The sequence below is a fragment of the Limulus polyphemus genome, unplaced genomic scaffold (assembly GCF_000517525.1).
Source record: "Limulus polyphemus unplaced genomic scaffold, Limulus_polyphemus-2.1.2 Scaffold3284, whole genome shotgun sequence".
Lineage (NCBI taxonomy): Eukaryota > Metazoa > Arthropoda > Merostomata > Xiphosura > Limulidae > Limulus > Limulus polyphemus.
This window is the reverse complement of record NW_013668894.1, coordinates 17,820-39,819: the sequence shown is the minus strand read 5'-3', so window position 1 is coordinate 39,819 and position 22,000 is coordinate 17,820. Positions and strand designations below refer to the sequence as shown.

General features: G+C 31.2%; 1 protein-coding gene across 8 annotated transcripts; it reads left to right on the top strand.

Moving 5' to 3' along the window:
* Window positions 1-253: 253 nt before the first annotated feature.
* On the top strand, window positions 254-20,124 carry LOC106469065 (FAST kinase domain-containing protein 1, mitochondrial-like). 8 transcript variants are annotated; one of them, XM_022397467.1, is made up of 8 exons: window positions 254-311; window positions 778-916; window positions 3,656-6,165; window positions 9,798-9,929; window positions 10,664-10,777; window positions 12,222-12,309; window positions 13,022-13,136; window positions 17,139-20,124. In XM_022397467.1, the coding sequence occupies exons 3-8, from the start codon at window positions 3,894-3,896 to the stop codon at window positions 17,226-17,228; spliced, it is 2,811 nt and encodes a 936-aa protein (XP_022253175.1). In that variant the 5' UTR covers window positions 254-311; window positions 778-916; window positions 3,656-3,893; the 3' UTR covers window positions 17,229-20,124. The 8 variants fall into 8 exon arrangements, 7 of the variants coding, with proteins under 7 accessions (XP_022253175.1, XP_022253173.1, XP_022253174.1 ...); XM_022397465.1 differs by lacking the exon at window positions 254-311 and adding an exon at window positions 336-484; XM_022397466.1 differs by lacking the exon at window positions 254-311 and adding an exon at window positions 592-674.
* The last annotated feature ends 1,876 nt before the right edge of the window (window positions 20,125-22,000 follow it).

Here is a 22,000-nt window from a genome sequence, read left to right as displayed (position 1 = left end):
GACGCAACAATACCATACATAAAATGCTGGAAGTGGGGGTGTGTTAGGGCCCCCCAAAAAACTTTGAATATTCGTAGTTTTAATGTATCGTTGAATTGGTGTTTTTGATCATTTCTGCATTAATTTTTCACAATATGTTGTCCTTTTTATATTCGCAGTAAATCTGAACAAAGATTTAATGGACCTCATAAGTTTCTGCACCAGTGTTACAGAAAACCTGGCGCAAGTCTTGCATATTCACAACCGTGAACCATTAAGTTTGTCCCTGCACAACATCCTGATGTCTCAAGACTTGTATAACCCTATAAATAGTATAATGAGTTCCAGTTCAGTTCATATTTTGGACTTTATTTTTTCCATTTACATTAATGATATTTATAGTCTTAATTAGTAAAGCCAAGAGCTAATATTAAACTGTATATATTTCTAATTCAGTAATTGTACTGAGGATGTTTAGGTGCTACTGAATGTTTTAGATCAGTTGGTAAGTTGGACATAAAGATATACTGTAGTTGCCAAATTGGCTTTTAATTATATTGTATAGTAAATGTGAGTTAATTCATTTTGGTTTTCATAATTTGGGTCACGTGTATAATATAGATGGGAACTCAACGTCCTAATTCAGTAACTGATATAATACGTTAAGTCATTCAAACCACTGATGCAATGCAATTGTTAGTATTGCAGTACTACTAGTAAAACTATTTAAAATTTTAGGATTTATTTATTGATAAATACTGATTATAAATTAAAAACGGTACTTCTTTGTATTGGTAGAAACTGCTAATTAGGTGTTACCTGGAATATCGTGTGCAGTTCTTGTCTTAAGAGGATATTTACTTACCCGTTACCGGAGAGAGTTCAGAAGAGGACTCCTAAGATGATTCCAGGAAGGAAGCGTCATGTTATGAAATAGGTTAAGATCTCTTAATTTGTTTTTCTATAGAGAAAAGAAGGGTAAGAGATGATCTTAATTTGAGGTTAACAAGATTATACAGGGAATCATTATGATAAGGGCCTCTCATTTCTATAACATAAAGTATATGATGTATCCTGAAGACATTAAGATGAAAGGACACAATTCTAAGATTTGAAAAAGATGGGCTAGGCCCCAGTTACAACAGTTTTTTCTTCTAACAGAATGATGAAATGAGTTACTTTTTGAGTAGTGGAAGGTGGCACCACATGAAAGTTTAAAAAGGAGTATAGATTATTTCCTGAAAATATAGAATGGATTAAATTTGTTTATTTTTTCGTGGGGTGTGTGTGTATGCAGGGACAGTCTTGTAGGACCAAGATATTCCTTACAGTTCATCATGTTAAGTGACAGATTTATATCACAAGCCAGCTTTAGAGCCCACTCAACCCCCAGTTCAGCCATTTTGTTATCAGTGGTTTTTATGGTGATATTGTAAAGTTCATGACAATTAAACTGATTAAATATCTCTCTGGTCTTTTCCATTATAGAAAATGGTCTTATATTCAATAAAATTTAGAAATAACTCTGACTTCTGAAACTAATAAATTGGATATTGAAATATGAATGTGAAGAAATTGTGTGCTGACAAAACATATCAAGACATCTACACTCCTATATAATCTCTAGTAATCTAGTACCTTGAACTATATAATCTCTAGTAATCTAGTACCTTGAACTATATAATCTCTAGTAATCTAGTACCTTGAACTATATAATCTCTAGTAATCTAGTACCTTGAACTATATAATCTCTAGTAATCTAGTACCTTGAACTATATAATCTCTAGTAATCTAGTACCTTGAACTATATAATCTCTAGTAATCTAGTACCTTGCTGCATTTAATTTCCAGGATAATGTTAGATTACAAACAGAGCAAATGTGATTTAATTTGAATTTACTTTTTTATTGGGGGGGGGGGAGGCAATTACCAGGGCCATATTGTGGGTAGTGCAAGTGGTATGTTTGCACAGGGTGCTAATTCTAAGGAGGGGTACTATTTGGCCATTTGACTAACGAAGCAAACTAATGGGTTGGGTTGGGGAGTGTCAAATTTATGTCTCACAGGATACCATCAAACATTGGTACAGCCCTGATAATTACATCAAAAATGTATTATAATATCTTGCTCATGAAGAGTATGATGTCCAGTTTTGAATAGGTTCCACGAGTAGTAGAATCGGTAAAATGTACCTCCATGAAAATACAGTATTCTTAAAAAACTTCCCAAAATTTTTATAGAAAATGTTCTTACTGCAGGATCATGCAGTTAATTTAAATACTAAATATAATAGAAATTGAGCAACTGAATTCCATCCAGTCTTATCTAATATAATAGATGACAGTATACTGTGGAACTGTAATACATATGCTATATTTTTATTATGTAACTGCAAACACTTGTATTTTCTTATCTTTTGAAAATAATAAAAGTATGATTTTTTATAAATAGATTTAAGAAATTTATAGTTCTTTTAATCATAGCTGACACTACTAAATGATTTAAAATACCAGAAATCACATCCTTTTTCTCTCCACAACATCTGAGTTCATGTATTGTATTGTATCAATGTATTGTCACGCTTTAGTTGTCAACCAATCAGACATGGTAAAACTTTTAGAAGTCTTGATTTCAAGGATGGGGAAATCTGTGGTTTTTTTGCATATACCAAAATGCATGTATGCTGATGTTGTTGAGTATGTTTATATGCGTAAAATTATTTTTTTCTAACTATGAATTTCTTGTTGCCTTGGATATTACAATTCTTTTACTTAAAAACATTTTAAATGTATTTGGTGTTCTCGTTCACATATGAGAACAGTACTAGATGCTCTTTCTAATAAGTTTCCAAAAGTTTTTATGAATGATTGAGTTTTTGGAAATTCGTAAAAAATTTCAGGTAAAAGAAAAAGAGGAAAAGGGCAAAAATTAAGAAGGAAAAGAACAAAAGAAAAGGAATAGAAAAACAGGGAAAAAGAAATTGTATGAGTTATGTTACTGAATCTGAACCACTATGGAACTGTTGTCAATAGTTGTGCGTATCGACTACTAGAGGGAGATGCAATAAATGTATTGATACAATCGTATCCTGGTTTCATGATATGATACTTGTATTGTATCACTGTATTGCCACGCTTTAGTTGTCAACCAATCAGACATGGTAAAACTTTTAGAAGTCTTGATTTCAAGGATGGGGAAATCTGTGGGTTTTTTTTTTGGAAAACTATTTACCTCTCCATCAAAGATGAAAACATTAGAGATATTTTAAAAAAAACAACAACAAAGATTAACTGAATATTTTTCTCACTTTTAAACCTTGTACATAAATACCATTAGAAAACTGATATTTTATGATGGGTTACGACCAATTCTTGAACATAATCTAATTTTGGAATCAAACTAACTTTTTAGAAAATATGGGTACATATACCAAAATGCATGTATGCTGATGTTGTTGAGTATGTTTATATGTGTAAAATTATTTTTTTCTAACTATGAATTTCTTGTTGCCTTTTAGCTTATAAATGCTTTCTTCTTTCTCAAATGTCTTATTGAAGAACAAGGTAGTGATTTTAAGTATGTTTTCCAAAATCGTTCAGGTATTTCAATCTAAGAACTTGTGTTTCCGGTTTATGTTGAGTTACTGATCAAGCCTACTTTGTGCTTTCTTTCACAGTTACTTTAAATGGACCTTGAAGATGGAACTGTAGATATAATGATTCTGATGACAATGTATAGACACAACTGTACCTTTCTCAAGATTCATGTAAAAAACATGGTTGGATTATTTAAAGATAACTTGGTGTATATGAACATTTTGTGATATGCATATGAAGATATATCTGTTTTGAAAACATTGACTCTTTCACTTGTCTTGAATATTTATGTATGAATAATATTATTTTGCAAATGAAATGCTGTTTCAAACTAATTTTCAGTATAGATTATTATCAAGAGTGTGGACTTGTGAATATGCAAAAAAATGTAATCAGCCTTTGTATACATTAACTAAATGCAAAAATATGCATCGATATTCAACTTGGTCAAAACACATGATTAATTCATCTGAACAAAAAATGTATTTTCTAAAACAATATGGAAATATTGTTAGTTACAGTTCTTGTTCATTTAATGTACTAGGTAAAGTAACCAATAGTTTGGGGGAGCCTACTGAAGTTCTACAATATAATTTTAATGGTTATCAAAATGATGCAAATAAAGCTCTCAACATCAAAATGGAATCATCAAGGAATTCTAAACTAGGTAAACAGTTTAGAAACTGTAAGTCTGTTGATCAAGTGTTAGTTTTGTTTTCAAGTACAAAAGAGAAACTTATAGTTGAAGATTTTGTTGCTTGTTTGGAAACATTAGGCCATCTTTATTTAAAACAGCTTAAAATGTATTCGTGGGCTTACTATAATAATGATAAACTTCTCTGGATTCAGTCAGATATAAATTATGAAGCCAAAGAAATGTTTGCATCTATTCTTTGTTGCCCAGAATTTAATGAATTATGTAGACTTCTGGAAGATTTAATTCACACGTTGTCTGATTCTGATTTAACTTCAGTAACACGTTCATTATTTTTTTTGCATCCTTCTCATGGAAATCGGACTGTCATGTGTCTTGTTAACGAGTGTCTGCTACGATCAAGTAATTTTGATTTAGAAAACCTTGTGAGATTTGCCGAGATTGGAACCTTTCTTCGTCGTAATGGTTTTCCAGTTTATAGTAAAGTTTGCAATAGGTTGACCCAAATTTTGGAGGAAACACCCATAAGTTCCATAAACTTGGAGCACCTTGCAATTGTAGTAAACAGTATTGGTTATTTCTGTTCAGAGAAATTGTTAAAATGCATTTCTGGAATAGTAGTGACCTCAGCTTTAAAATCTAACTCTAACCTTAATCCTTCAACCATTCTTCTTTTCTTGGAAGTAATTACTAGATTTGTTTCTGTACCTGATCAAAATTTTCTGAAAGTTACTTGTGATATACTTTCAGACAATAGTGAAAACTTGTATACATGGCAGTTAGGGACAGTTTTAAGATTCCTAAGAGTTGCAAGATTCCAAGATGATAATTTATTAAGAGTAATAAGGAAAACTGGATTAGAAAGACTTAAGCAAGGATTATTAAGATCAAGCGATTTAGTAAGTCTTTTAAATCTTTTTGACCTATGTGGATGGAATGAAGAACTTAGGACAGAAATTGAAGAGTTACTTATGCTACATGTTCAGGATTTTGATGTTATTCTTCTAAAGCATTGTGCACAGAGCCAGTTCATGATACACTGTGAGAATCAGCAGGTTTTGGACAAATTTAGTGATAGAGTCTTAACAAAACTTCCAGATCTTCTGAATGCAATTTCTTGCCTACTGAATGTTCTAAGTTTTTATTCAAAAGCTCGTTACCAGAATCCAGTCTTTCATTCAGAGCTATCTCAGTTTTTATTGAAACAGATACAGTCAAACCAAATAACTTACCAGCCAAGTCATCTAGCTGTTTTCTTTAAGTATATGCTAGCTTGCTTGAGCCAAAAGAGAGAACTTCCAACTGTATTAATGAGTGCTGTCTCCAATATGCTATCACAGTTTGCCTTCACTGATGTAATTTCAATAGCTAGGACATTGAACTTCAAGACTGTGGTTGTGCCTTCCAACAGATATAGACAGAATTTATATATATACAAGTCCCTTCAACAGTGTGTGCTTCAACAATTGTCAGAAGTCCCAAACATAAATATCTTATGCATGTTGATAAAAGTTCTCTTTGTAAAATCAAATTTTGGCTACAGATTTGAATATGCTGAAATCACAAGAGCTTTTGAGGGTCTTATATCTACAGTAGATGATAATAGTTTCAATTCAGTACTTTTAATACTTACAAGGCTGAAACTTTTTATTCCAGATGTATTGGAACATCTTGCTCAGTTTTGTCTGAAAAACCAGAGTTTAGAAATGATTTCTTTTATGCTTCAAACATGTGCCTTCTTTAACTTCAATTCAGAGAAGAGTTGTTTGCTTGCTGAAGAATGTCTAAAGATGTTGGAAATTAGTAGCACTTTAAATTTAGTTGAAGTATTAGGTATTGTATATAGCCTTGCAGTGTTAGAGATCTTTCCAAAAGAAATTATCAAGAAAATATTTTCTATGGATTTCCTGAGAAGGCTAGATAACTTCTGTGAAAGTAAGTAATATTACTATTTAAATAAATAAATAGATATATTAAGTATATATAAAAGTGAAATTGGATATAAAAATGTTTTTGTACTAGAAATATTTAATATTAAAATGTTTTAATTATTTATCTAAAATATCTTTTTATCTACGTGTGCACAATTTTATTTATTTGATGACTAGGGCAACTGTTTAATGGTTACCTACTTATCTATATGTTGCTTGTTATAAATTATTCCATAAAAGATGCCAACCGGCTAATTTATACTCATGCTACTGTAATGTAATGTTACTGTAATGGATGTAGCAAATACATGTATTACCAATAAAGTGTCCAAAATAATAAATATAATGTTGCACCATCTATTGAATAGCACCACAAACAAAAATCCATAAAAAAAAATTTCGGACTGCTAGTAATTACAATTTTCTTGATGCTGAATATTTGTATGTAAGATTTAAAGGATAATTTGAATGAGTTACCTACAGAGGAACCCTTTCATGTGAACTTGCAAGATATGATGTGGAAAATATTGGATGGATAACCTAAATTGGGAAAAATGTTTACATGTACATGTGTCATCAAATGAACTGAAAACACTTGTTGTGATCAAACTGTTTGTACATGAGTGGTTTTGTTAAATCTAAAAGGAGAGGTAAGAAAATTAATGGTAAGATATTCAAATGATAACTTTTAATGTGGAGTAGAAGAACATGGGTGTTTTATGAAGTTGTTACTAATAGAGAATCTAATTTACCAAATATGATATCATTAGTGGGATTTAAGGTTGATAAGAAATTTTGATAAATTCTGTTTATTTTCATGTTTTGTTTCTGAGATACTGTTAAGGACTGACACTATTGAGAACATTTATCTTTTTCAAAATAATTTAGACAGTTTTAGTGGCTCAGTGGTAAGTCTGAAGGTTTATAATGCTAAAAACTGGTTTCAATACCTGTGGTGGGCACAGCACAGATAGACCATTGTGTAGGTTTGTGCTTAATAATAAACGAACAGTTTTGTTAGCCCATGTAGTTTCTGGAACAAAAGCTTCAGTTGTGGGAGTCATAAAGTGATTTACTTTGAATGTGGAAATCTGGAAAAGATGTGTTCTGGAAATTGTATTAAACTTGCAGACTGTTTTGGCATAATTTAGAGTTTAAAGGTAAACTTTCTAAAAGCCTTTTATCTTTTTCAAATATGTTTTCTGAAAATGTGGAGTTTAAATCAGTAGTGTAACTTACCTTACTTGTAACAGTGTAAAATCCCCATAAGTGAAAAAAAAAAAATGTAGAAGTAGGGAACAAAATACAGACTTAGAATTCAAAAACAGTAGAATTGAAGGTAAATTTCTGGTTATTTTCACATTGACTATTTTCTACTACTAAAGACAGTTTAAAAGTTTCAGTGGAAATATTGATATGCTATGCTGTATATCAGTGACTTATACTTGATCAAATGGTACATATATATGAACACCAAAAGACTATTTGATCCTTCAAGTCTGTTCTTGTACATCTACTTTGTCTTAAACTCCTGTAAAGTTTTGGGCTCCACTACAGTCAACAATAACTCATTCTTTAAGCCAATCACTGATTACAAAAAAATAAATAAAACCTAGCCTGTTTATTCCGTCAGATCATAAACTTGTGTGCTCTTATCCTGTTATCTTCAGAACATAGTATAGGGCTTTTATTCTATCAGTCCCATGAATAATCTTGCAAACTTCAGTAAGATCATCTCTTGCCTTTTTATTTTTATCAAAAGAGAAGTTAAGAGATTTTATCAATCTCTGTAAGATAATCCTTCAATCCCCAGAATCAGCCTAGTATTCTTCTCTGAACCATCTCCAACAAGTCAATATCTTTTCTTAAATTAGTATTACAAATTAGGCCTAACAAGTGACTTGTATAGAAGAATTATGTATATACCTCTATTGTCATTTGATCAGTGTGTCTATAAATAGATCCTAAACTTCTATTAGCTTCACTACTGGTAACAGACTTCTGTTTCAACGGCTTCTATGTCGAAGATCATTTTCTTCAATCATGCTATTGAATGTTCAAATCTATATTAAATGTGTTTTCCAAATTATGATAACCCAAAGGTTTTATCTTGTGCTTATTGTAATTCAAGATACTTCACCAACTACATACCCAACTTATGAATTAATACAAATCATCTTATAATATCAGTATAGCTAAAAATACCCAAGAGTTTAAAGTCATCACATTTAGCAGCATAATTTACTAATTATGCCCATATCAGTATCATCAGTGTAAATAAGAAAAAAAATCCAATCACTGACCCCTGAAGCACTCCATTAGGTATTACTAGTTCGAATGGACTCCATTAATAATAATCTTCTGTTTTATTCCATACATCCATTCTACAATCCAACTAACTAGTCTTTCCACAACCCCTACCAGTGTGATTTTCATAGCTAATATTTTGTGTAGAACCTCATCAAAAGCTGGTTAGAAATCCAAGTCCACACACTTCCCAATGTTCAGTTAACAAGTAACATCTTTGATGAAAGATGATAGATTAGTAAGGCAAGGTTTTTCTTTGGTGAATTATTATTGGTTTTCATTTAGTGATATGCGATATCACTAAATGTTTTTATGTAAATATAATTTTATCAGACTTCCAAGAATCTCTCCCATTACAGAAGTAACACAAAATTGGCATATAATTTTCAAGGTAACACCCTCAGATATGTGCCCATATCTATAGACAGAAAAAATGGTACAAAATTGCTTTATTCAACATTGGATATACAGGGTGGGAAAAAAGTCTAAGCATCCCCCAAAATAAAGATAGTGTACGGGAAAAAATGAATTTATTGCATATTGAACAAAAGGTTCAATTAATAATCCACAATGTCCATCTGTTGGCTTTTATCTTCATGACATAGGATGATGCATATCCATGTGAGATGTGACATTTTCCTTAACATGTTGGAGTGACCTTAGGAAAACTTTCAACAATTTTTTGTTTCAAAGCATCAGTTGTTTCATGTCATTCCATTGCACAATCATTATTGAAACAAAAACTTTTTGCTCATGCCTATACTGTTAACAGTGCTTTGAACCATAATCACGTTGAAGATTCTGATATATGTTTAATGACTGTAAAAAGATATAAAAACCTTACTTGGGACTTCATTATTATACTGCTATATAGAAAAGATAACATTTTAAGTAGTGGGTATTACAAAATTGACTAAATTTCATAATAAATGTACAGGTTAACCATTAGCAAAAACAAATAAGGCTAATATTACACTTATTTTAATAAAAAAAATAGATAAAAAAAAAGAAAAAAAGACACAAATTAAAATTTAAGGTTTGTATATAATGTGGGTTTGCCATTCAACCCATAAAAATAGGCTGATAATTTTGGAACTTGATATTTTTAATTGTAATTCTACACTAGATGCTTTGATGGTTTAAAAAGAAATGTGGTCTGCTTGGATGTGATTTAAGTTTGGAAAAGTTGTTTGTGGAATTTCTTGTAGAGCAACTCGAGGACTATTTGCTTGATGTCTGTTTGTTAAAAGATAAACATATATTCATTGCATACAACAAATAATTGTAAAAAGTCTGTTATAATGCTTTTGTTTTTTATTTTTAACATAGATCACCCACGCTTGAAATATAGACTACATGAACAGCTGGAAATCTTGAATCGTATTGTAGCATTAGAGTGTCCTGAATTAGACATTCCTTGGTTTCATGAACACTTCTGTCAGGAATTGAGCATCATTAAAGGTGAACTTAAACCTTCTTATTCCTTCACAAATAGTATTATCAAAATAATGAGACAAATATGTATGGAACCTTATGGAAGTACTGTGTATATGATATATGTATAACACAACATGTCAACCAGTTGTTGGATTCACAGTACATAATAATATAATGCTGTCATATTCTCATAATGTGGAGTTTTGTATTTTAATGAGAATTTTTAAAATGCTAGATATAAAACAGATATTAAACATTTAAAATGTTTGGAAGGTAATTATATTTATTTCATTGTAAATAGATAGAAACCTAATAATGTGTACAGATACATCATCCTTCTGGCACTGGCTGTCATCCACCAGCCAATGTTTATCTCAGTTAGAAAGGGAACACACAAATCAGAGTATTATATTCTTTGGAAATTAGTGTTTAATTTTTCATTAGAAAACACATTAAACATTAGTATTAGGCCTATTATATTTTTAAATATTACATTTTTTATCTAGTCCCTTATGGATTTTCAAGAATTAGAAGAATGTATAATAATAGTATTCCAATTACACTATATTCACCATATCTATTGCTGATGATGTTGGCATTGCCCTTTTTTTTTACTCTCTTTTACATTTCAGCTCACAAAAGTATTTTATATATATATATACAAAATTTAAAATAGAACATTAATCATTTGCTCCTATATGTTAGGTTATTGCATTTTTGAAAATCTTCATAACTTCTTGTGGTTTCTCAAAATGTAGGTCCTAAGATTACAACAGAGAGGAGAGATAATGTGTTAAAAGTTCTTCCAGATGTCCTTGGAGGCCAAGAATTTTATAGAACCAATCAAACAACACCATATTTTTATGACATAGGTATGAATAGATTTAATTCGATTTTAATGCCTGTAAAATAGGGTTTGTAAACAAAGTTAGCCCTTTAAGGAAAAAAAAACACCTTATATATCAAAAAAATTGTCAGATTGTTCTCATCATTTTTATGGACTTCTCACAATTTTTTTAATGTTTTTAAACAACTTTGAAGCTTCATGCTAATTCTTTTTTCAGGACAAAATGTATTTTTACTCGTATAACAATGTATTACAGATTTAAGGAGAATTCTAACTTTATTGGATATAATCCAAAATTCTGTACTGGCCATATTCAAATCTGTATTCTGTGTTGTAAGAGAGTTTAGTTGTGGCTTATTTTTGTAACACGGGGCATAAGTTATACACGAGAGATTCACTTTAAAAGTAAGCTGGAGAATTGCATAAACCGCATTTGAAATATTAGAAGCAAAAATTGCATGAAATATTGAACCCTCCATCTCTCAATTTATTCAAGGAAACTATTTTCTTAGAGAATAAATGTGTTTGACATAACATATATATATGTATGTATATATCTATGTATGCGTATGCATGCTAGCTTTATGTTTTACCAGTAGCAGGAAATTTTATTTCAAGCTAGACTGACTGGTATTGGTTTCATTGTTGAAAAAAAAAAGGGTTTTAAAGCATTGTGGTATGGTACCACGTGCTAGCTACACTCTTAGTTAATATGTAAACTTTCAAAATTTTTTTTGTTTTCCTTTCATTTCAATTTGGATTTAGAGAGTTGCTCTGGTAAACAATTAAACTTTCCTTTCATTGTGTTTTGTAAATAAAGTTTGTTACACTGTACATTTTGTTTATTGCCTCTTTCTTGTTGACAAACTTAAAAAGAGTTCAGAGAGAGAGAGAGACATAAAATCACACACTGCAGTATATATTCCAAACCTCCAGTTAGTGTGCCTTAACTAACCATTGTACAAGAAATCCCTGCTGAAGTGCCCTGTACCACAGCATGCTGAGTAAACCTGCAACAACTGAGAAAAAGTTGATATTCTTGTTAATATATTTTATTTTTTCTTCAATCTCTTTTCAACTGTTTTCACTAAGGATGTATTACACATTTCCTGGAGTGTGAAACTCAACTTCTTTCATTAAGGATGTATTACATATTTCCTGAAGTGTGAAACTCAACTGTTTTCACTAAGGATGTATTACACATTTCCCGGAGTGTGAAACTCAACTGTTTTCACTAAGGATGTATTACACATTTCCCGGAGTGTGAAACTCAACTTCTTTCACTAAGGATGTATTAAACATTTCCTGGAGTGTGAAACTCAACTTCTTTCACTAAGGATGTATTACACATTTCCTGGAGTGTGAAACTCAACTTCTTTTTTGTGCATGTAACTCTTGACTTTTCTATCTTTATTTTAAATAGATTTTGTTTTGGTTTTCACATTACTTATTCACTTTTTTTTTCACAGATTTTGAATGTGCTTTAACACCATCAGGCCAACCAGTATCTTTTAGAGATTTAACTCCTCACAACAATTTTTTGACATCCTTGAAAAGGTGAAACATTGATTAATGCAAAATTACAAATAAAAGTAAATGTTATTGTACCAAAATGATATTTTTTGTAATATAGAATTAATACCGTAAATTACCATACAGGAATTTTTGAGAAGTTATTCTGGAAATTACATATACTTTAAACTGTATTTAATGTTTACCAATCTACAAAGAACTTAAAAGATATTAATAGAATGTAATAATAACATACAGAAAGAAATCTGTATTAAAGGGATATTTGACTTTATGTTCATTATTAACCAAACACAAGCAAAATTAATAGAAATTTTTATCTTATGTTATTTCCTGTTTTGATAAGTTTGTCTTTATTTTGACTAAATGTATTAAAAGGTAAAATTTTAGCTGCTTTAAGTTCATAATGACAGTTATTATTTTTATCTTCCTGCATTGAGTTAGTTTGTCTTATCTCAGTTAACTGTATCTAAAGGTAACATTTTTAGTTGCTTTAAGTTCATGATGACGGTTATTATTTGTATCTTCCTGTGTTGAGTTAGTTTGTTTATCTCAGTTAACTGTATCTAAAAGTAACATTTTTAGTTGCTTTAGGTTCATGATAACAGTTATTATTTGCATCTTCCTGTGTTGAGTAAGTTTGTCTTATCTCAGTTAACTGTATCTAAAGGTAAAGTGTTTAGTTGCTTTAAGTTCATGATACTATGGCTTTACGTATTCACATTTTATTGAAATATAGAGTGGCTCTTGTAATTCTTGAACCTCATCACTACTGTGCCAATGTTAACTGGAAGCTGGGGAAAACAGGTGTCATGTTAAGACATTTGGAAATGCTGGGCTATACAGTTGTGGAAGTAAGTTTATAAATCTGTTTTTTAATAAAGTGTACAAAGAGAATTTTGTATGTTGCATTCATTCTTAGGTAAGTAGGCACATTAGTCATACTTGGATATATTCATTCAAGTTCTTTCACTGTTCCATTTAGTAGGGGTCACCGTCCTTCAGATGTGTTGCCCTCTTCCAATCGTCTCTCTTCATTGCCAGGTCTTTTGCAATTCCACTGTAATTCATGTTCTCTTTGATCCCATCCTTCCAGTACTTTACTGGCCTTTCCTGTCTTTTCTTGTGGCTACTGGCAACTCTTCTTATTTGTTTGTTCTTCTTCTCATGTCTTCATGTGACTGAACCACTTTAGTCTTACTTCTCTTGCCTTTTTCCTTGATTCCGCAGACTCTTGCTATTTCTTTATTTTATTTATTCATTCCCTTCCCTTTCAATGACACTCCCAACAGCCATTTCAGCATTCTCATTTCATGCACTCAGGTTAGTTGAATAAAATTTCTGTCAAAAGTATTTACTATTTCTACATTTTAATTTTGAGAGTGGTAGTATCCTTTATATTAAAATTAATATTTTTGTATACTAACTGATTTTCTCAAAATTTTATGCTAAATCCAAACTGCTTGTCATTCACTAACCATTTTGTACTTTTTTTTTTACAAGATTCATACTTGATCTGGCATTGGCAACGTCATGCATACATACATTGTTAGAAATCCACAAATATTTAACCTATAATTATGTATTAGTCCCATAAAGTCCATGTTTGAGAAACATCATTACTCACCTCTCCACAGAACTGAGAGCTATAGCCTTGAGTCACTGCTGAAAAGATTTTGTCAAATATTCCAAGACTGCACAAAACATTCATCTCTATCTGTATTAACCCTAAGGTTATGGGATATGTGCAAAAGGGCCAAACGCATAACCACAGGATTAGTCATACTATAATTTTTGATAATGTATGCATATCTTTTAGACTAGCAGTAAACATTACAAGGGTTTTGTCCACAAAAATATCAGAGTTTTTTTTAAATTAAGTATTTTAACAAATTATTTGCTTGAGAGTTTTTGCAAGAAACTTAGGAATTCGTTGAACATAAGGCAATAATTCTCTTCTGGTGCCGTTACTATTTTCGTGGACGATAGTGAGGTGCTTTAAAGAGCAAAGTAGCAGATGTTTTGGACATGACTTATCCCACAGTGACATTTTGGTTACCACACTTTTCAGACATGTGGGTATATATATATATATATATTATTATTACTGTGTATTAATAGATTCTTACAAAGAACAGTTACTAAACGTATTTAGAAAACAATGATCTTTAGTACTAACGATGTTAAAAAATTTTTTTTTTTCACTCTTGCATTGTACTCGCTAGCCCTCATTGGATCTCACACAAGGAGGAGGTAGACATTAATTTTTTCAGATTTTCTATATGTGTTTTGAAATACCAAAGTAGTTATAATTACTAGATTGATACCACAAAAAACCACTAATTTACCTGGCTCTCAAACTAAGCTATATGTGGGTCTAAAAAAAATAGATTTCTCTGTGGACTATTGCTTTGATCATCACACTTCAAGCTCTATAATGGAGTAATGGCATCAATAATTTAAGAAAACTGGCAGGATTACATAGATCAAAATGAGTACTTTCGATTGGTTATAAACATGTACATTAACTAAGTACATGTGGCTTCTGAATCTCAAGTCTAGGTATAGAAGGAGGGAGCAGCATCTGTTGGGAGTTAGCAAAATTTATTGCTTGTGGCACGGAAGAATTGACAACCCTAATGAATTTCAAAGAAGGATGTGTAAATGAGCTATTAACTGTACTTGTAGTAATATCACTAAGCATGGTAGTGCATAGTACATAGGGATGGGCTGAGAAAAAAAAAATGGTTGCTGCATTCAATCTATTACTCTATGATGCTTACAAATAACTGCTAAAGATGAGTTATAGCCTTATTTGAGTACCTTATTGCCATTATCGAGTATTTCACAGCTTGTGAGACTCCCAATATCATTGAAAAGTGGAGAACTGGGAACTAGCTAAAGAGCCAAAGTGTTCATTTTTCTTTTCTCACACTAACCAAAAAAGAGTAAAATTTTTGCAATGGCTTTAGTATGACAGAGAAGAATTTTAAGAGTACTTGGGAACAAGCTATCACTAAGCACAGAAGTGTTTAATTTGTGGGGATGGGCCGAGAAAATTATGGTTGCTGCATTCAATCTATTACTCTACGATGCTTACAAATAACTGCTAAAGTTGAGTTATAACCATTATTAAGTGTTTCACAGATTGTATAACAGTGATATTATTCTGTTCTTGTACCATACGTATTTTTGTGGGGAAATAATAAAAAGGAAAACTACTACTTAGAAGTGAGTTCAGTTTATAAGCATATATTATTTCCATGTTTCATTTCGAAACGCTAGATGGCACCACACTGTTACCATTGGATTATAAAAATAAAACAAGTGTTCACTTATCTACCTACTTCAATGAAATTGTTTAAAAAACAAGGAAAACAAGTAATAATAAATTAAGTATGATGTAGGGATGGTGATGCCAAAAAGTACAGAAACAAAGTAGTGATAAATACACAAAACCATACAAAAATTCTCACATAAATAGCCAGTAAGTACTGAGTCAATTTTACAAGCTTATGGTTATTAGCCACTTTAAGACTGTATAGCACTATTCAGTTTAAATGCTTTTACCCAAACCTTAATTCATGCAACTAACAGGAATTCAACATTAAGTAGTAGATAAAAGTTATTTTTGGAAATATTTGGCTACTTGTGTGGTAATTTTTATTTTCATCTCTACCTTGTTTCTATACTTTTTGGCTTTGCCATCCCTATATCTTATTTAATTTTTGCAAAAAACTTTTTTATTACTTGTTCTGGTTGTAGAGTCCAAAAGTTAAGATTTGTGAAAGCTCGTATGTCATGTGACAACAAAAATGAAGTTTAAGAAATTATTTTAGTTTTTTTTTATATATATAGGAATTAATGCATAAATAATATAAACCTTTGAATTATAACATAGATTATAATACTAGTTTTATTGACATACACTGATAGCAAAGCTGTTCAATTAAATTGTGACTCAATAAAACCTTGTGACATGCAGGAAAGGATATCCATAATCTTAGTGTTAACTCTATGCATACAGTAGAGCCAAAAAGTGCATGTCATGACTTTTTGACAGAGTTGTGTTCAGCATATGTCAATACGCTTAGCATCAAAATTCAGTTTATAATTCACATTTTTTTATTAGTTAATTTCTTAATTTAAAAAAGAAATATTGAAATAAATTCTCGATCTTTACTAACCTGTGTCACATAACACATCTGCCCTCTGAATTCCCTACGTTAACTTTTATTTTTACCCTACATGGGTTTCAGTGTGTATGACTGATTAGAAACACACTATGGACATTAACAAGCCAGAATATAAAATATGAACAGTCCTTCTTTATGCTTTTCTGAAATATCGTTATCTTTGTGATGCTTACATAACATATCCTCCCATGCCTCTATCTCTTTAAAGGTGTGTTTTTAATTTTCTGACATTGCTATTGGACACGTTTATTTCCTTTTGGGCTGCCAAGTAAACAGTTTCTTTGAATTCGTTGTACTAGATCATTGTTGTGTTCGGCTTGAAGCAGCTAACAGATTTTTTATTTTTTTTACCTGTTTAAAGCTTAGCTAGTGATCTCTACTCTTTTTGTATTCCTCTGGCGACACATTTCTCTCTTGGTGCCAGGCTGGGAACTCAGACATTAATGGAAGTGATAACTTTCTGTAAGTTTATTGAAGATGGTGTAACAGTAAAACTATAGGATCAAAATTGAGAAATGAAAAAGGTTTGGAAGACATGTAACAACTTAGCATATGTCAGTTTGAATACAATTTGTTAAAAAAATTAGTTTAATTTTAGGGGTACTTTTTCATATTACCAACAATGTCATGATCTAATTTCTGATTGATTTATTTTTTTAGCTCCCTTATATGGAATTGGATTCTATTAGTCAATCCCACAGAGACCTCTTGGCCGACTATCTCAAGACAAAGATTTTCCAGAGCATATAGCAGTTCATTTTATACAAAGGGTTGAAAAGGAATCTTTTATTTGCAGTTCAACAAGCAGCTTCATAACTTATGGGTTATGTTTGATCTGCATTTGAATAACAAATAAAATGATAAATTGAAAAATTTAGAGGTTACTGACTTTTTTGTCAGCCCTCCTAGCCAGCTTTTTAGCATAATATTAAGAATGTAGAGTGGTACATTTAGATGTGCAGTAAGTAAACATTGGAAGGTTTGAGGTCAACTAGTATAAGAAGTTTAAAATAGGATTTCATAAAAGTAAGTTGAGCATAATTACCACTTTTTTAACAGTACAAAATAAATATTTATAATAAATTTTATAATTTTATATTTCCATACCTGTAAGTATTATTATATACTGAAATGCTTAATCTTGAATATATGAAAATTGCATACATTCAGTGATTTACGCAAACGATACTTCATCATAAATAAGCTAGCAGTTGTATTTATAAAATTAGAAGCTAGCTCTTTGTGTGTTCTAGTAAAAATAAGTTATTGTGTTATTCAGTTGTTCTCTTTTCTTTTTCATTGATTTATTTATCAACAATGTACTCGCCTCAAGCTGACAAAATTCTGTTTTTAGAGTCTTTGACTTAATATGAATACTTTTTATGAAAGTTGGCAAACTGCTAAATAAATTAACTTTTAAATGACTATGATACGATGTCAGGGTCACAGACTGAAGCTGCTTAATGGTTGATTGATATATATCTTGAATTATACAAATAACTTTAAACTCAAAACTGTTGGTTAGATCTTTAGAAAAGCAGTTAACTGCAGGTTTATAATTTGAAACCGAAACATGTTATAATTTTTGTAATGCCACTTTTTTTTACTCATATAGTAAGTATGACAAGACACTACAGTTGAAGCAGTTGCTAAATATGGTTTGATGTTATGTAGATTACACAGCATCTAAATCAAAACTGTAATTCTGAATAAACTAAATGAAATATAAATGTAGTTTAAACTAACCTAATACAAATATAACTAGTTATAAACTTTTCAAAACTTAAAGTAAATATCTATATTTCCCTGCACTTTAAGCTGTGGATACCTTATAAGTGTGACAGTGAATCGCTTAGCATTAGTGTACTGCTGATTGGCTGCTTTCCCTCTGATCAGTAGTTCAAAAGTAGGGATAGTAATAAATAGCCTTAGCAGCTTTGCCATGAATACAAATCAGTAAAATCCAACAACAGTGTGGATAGACCTAATCTTTTTATCATGTAAAGAATTTGCGATAACATTGAAAGTGATTTTGTGATATACATAAATCATTGAATGTTATTTTATATTACCAGATTTTAGTCGATACATTATTACAGTTAAAGCGACACAATGTAGTTTTTAGTTGATTTAAACTCTAGATGTATAAGAAAACTATTTGTCCAAAGAAGTTTTTATTAACAGTTTCCTATTCAAGTGAGAATTAGGAGAATTTTGTTTACAGTTGACGTTTGGTTAAAGTAACCACAGTAATGTATTTTTTCTAAAGAAGGTTATTAACATCATATAAGATAGACTTAACTACTGGTTTTCTTTCTGTACATATATCTGTTTTCAAAGAATGTACCTGTATATATTGGGTAAGAGGAAATATGAGTTTCACTCTAGAGTTGTTTTGATTTAGGAAATTTCAATTTGTGATAATCATTTAAATTTTACTCATCAAAACACCTGCAAGTCTTTGTGGATAAAATAAATATAAAAGCTGAATACTTAAAATTAATGTTAAGAGTGTAGTAGACAGCTTGAATGATGGTAGACTGGAAAAGCTATACTTTATTTATATTTTTAATCTTGAAATGTTTGCATGAAGAACCTGAAAGGTAAACAGAAGAGTTTAAAAGAGAAATGGAAACATTTGACAAAAGAAAAAGAGAGAACAAGTTAAGGAATTAAATAGATAATATTAGATAAATGAAGAAGGTAATTGTTATCTCCAGTACAATGAACATAAAACACCAACCTATTTAAATGAAACTTTTCAAATTGATACACAATTTCAACAATAAAAAGCTAAAAAAAACAAACTATTAAGCACCATTAATGACTTAGTCTAGCAATAAAAACTTTTTACATGTATCCTATTCAAGTGTATGACAATTTTATACTTCTAATCAAATAACTTCTACCTCATCATTTTTAGAGAATAAGGTTTTTTAAATGAGGCATCACCATAGCTTTTCCCTGTACGTTTTCCAGTAAATCAGTGTATGAAAACCTTAAGAAAATAGTTATTTTGAGATGATGCTGTAGGTATCAACCATGTCCAATTTGTGTTTATTCTTCTCATGAATGGATTAAGTGTGATGAATAATGAACCATCTACTTGATAGAATCAGTTAGTTACACTGAACAAGATTATTTACATAGAGGCCTGAATAACTACCAGTCATTAGTGTGTTTTGATTTCACTTGTAGATTGACTCGCAAGGAAAAAGTTTAATGCATAAACTGAATGCTAAGAATAAAAAAAGGTGAAACTTGCTGATTATATTATGCAAGTGTGCCTCCAAAGAAAGTAAAAGTTTTGTCTTCTGATCAGTTTGGTAAATAGATATACATCAAGTTTAACTGAAGAAGGAGCACTATAGAATAAGTTGTTCCACTTGCTGCAAAACTGAAGTCTGTCAAGATAACCAATGAACAGCTCAGAAAATTGACCTTAAATATCAAGAATCATTCTAAGAGTGAAAAGTGGCATTTACTTGTTGCTTGGCTAACTTTCCCATGAGAAAGGAGTAGTCATTTTGCAATCTTGTATTTCATTGGCTAAAGCTAGAGAAACATATTAGTCATTGAAACAGTTTTGTCCTAGTTGTCAGACAGTTTGTAGTCAGTCAAATAAACAGTATTATTTCAAGTTCAACTGTGTGTGTGTATCTGAGACGTTTTTTTTTTCATCTTAAAATCATCTCCAACATTAGTCAATTTAGGCCGTAACAATTAGGCCTTCGTTCTTTAAACATCAGTGCCAGCAAAATCAGAGCATTCATGTGGTTATTGCAGTTGTGATTTATCTATGTGTCACTCTTTACTTACAAATACCACATATGTGGTATGTATGGTTTTTACACAGTTAACTTTGCTTTTTTTTACACAATTATTTAAATCCCCCAATAGCTCAGTTGTAAGTCTTTGGCCTCCCACCGCAAAAAAAAAAACAAAAACAAAAAACGATTTCAATACTTGTGGTTGGCACAGCATGATAGCCAACTGTGTTGGTTTTTGCTTAATAACAAACAAACAAAAGTTTACCCATCAGAAAATAAGTACAGAATTTAAAGACATTATAATGTTCAGAACCATCAGGTTAAGTGATACCTGAAGGAATTGCTCTCACTGAGAATGAACAATGGTGATGTGAATATTGCACCTATCCTGAGAAGAATATCATCATTATTTGTGTATATAATGTTGTCTTCCCAGTCTAGAAAAAGTTTTCTCCAGAGACTAACAACACTTTGCTTTTTCATAGAGATCTCTGCATCGAAATATCCAGTAAAGGCACCATAATATAATGTTTAGGAACAACAAGAGACCTATTTGTTCATCTAGGTAGTCCCATCCTCCAAATTAAGCTAAAACTACTAAATAAAAATTTTTAAAAACCCTCCAAGCCAGTCTTTATCATTCATATAGTTATCAAGCTTTCTGTTAAACTAACTTAAATTTACTGCCTCCGCAACATCTGAAAGCAAACTGTTTCAAAGGCCAATCACCTTGTTAGAAAAATAAAACTGTCTTAGCTGAAGATGACTTCCACATTGCCAAAATTTATATTTGTATCCCCTAGTCCTACCATTCTCACCATAAAGTATGGGAAAAGATGACACATCAATTCCCTTAACAATCTGAAACAACTCAACCCCCTCTAACTCTTCTTTTTTCAAGAGAAAACAGTTTCAGAGATCTTAACCTCCTCGTATGACAATCCCAGGAACCATTCTAGTAGCCCTACTCTGAACCCTTTCTAACAATTCAATGTCCCCCATTCTAAGGTAAAGATCTCAAGACTGAACACAATACTCCAAATGTGGCCTAACAGTGACCTATACAATGAAATTATAACCTCTTTAGACTTGTATTCAATATTTCTGTAGATGCAACCTAAAATCCTATTTGCCCAACCATTAGCAACAGCGCACTGTTTGGATAGCTTAAGAGACTGATCAATCATTACACCAAGATCCTTTTCTTTCATAACACTCTTAACATTATTATCATCCAAATTATACTTATAATTCAAATTATGATAACCCACATGCCCGGGTTTTTGAAAAAAAGATCCTACTCTCTGTTTCCCAGTTCTATATTTCGACAGGTAAAAAATATTTTATGAATTTATTTTCTTTTTAAAAAGCTTAGGTTTGATTTTTGAAAATATTGTTTATTTGTTTTTTAATTTCGCGCACAGCTACACGAGGGCTATCTGCGCTAACCATCCCTAATTTAGCAGTGTAAGACTAGAGGGAAGGCAACTAGTCATCACCGCCAACTCTTGGGCTACTCTTTTACCAACGAATTGACCGTCACATTATATCGTCCCCACGGCTGAGAGGGCGAGCATGTTTGGTGTGACGAGGATTCGAATACGCGACCCTCGGAATGCGAGTCGAACGCCCTAACCACCTGGCCATGATTTTCTTTCAGTGGCAAGAATAAATAGACCCTTATAAAAAATATGTTACGTCTCCGTTTGTTAATTGATTTTTCCGTAACTTCGTTCCGACGAAATTTTAACG

Bases quoted from the DNA above. Each gene is read 5' to 3' on its own strand.
- LOC106469065 (XM_022397467.1), top strand. From the start codon at position 3,894: ATGCTGTTTCAAACTAATTTTCAGTATAGATTATTATCAAGAGTGTGG. The intron at 6,166-9,797 runs GTAAGTAATATT...TTTTTAACATAG, and splicing joins GCTAGATAACTTCTGTGAAA to ATCACCCACGCTTGAAATAT. The intron at 13,137-17,138 runs GTAAGTTTATAA...TTATTTTTTTAG, and splicing joins TGGGCTATACAGTTGTGGAA to CTCCCTTATATGGAATTGGA.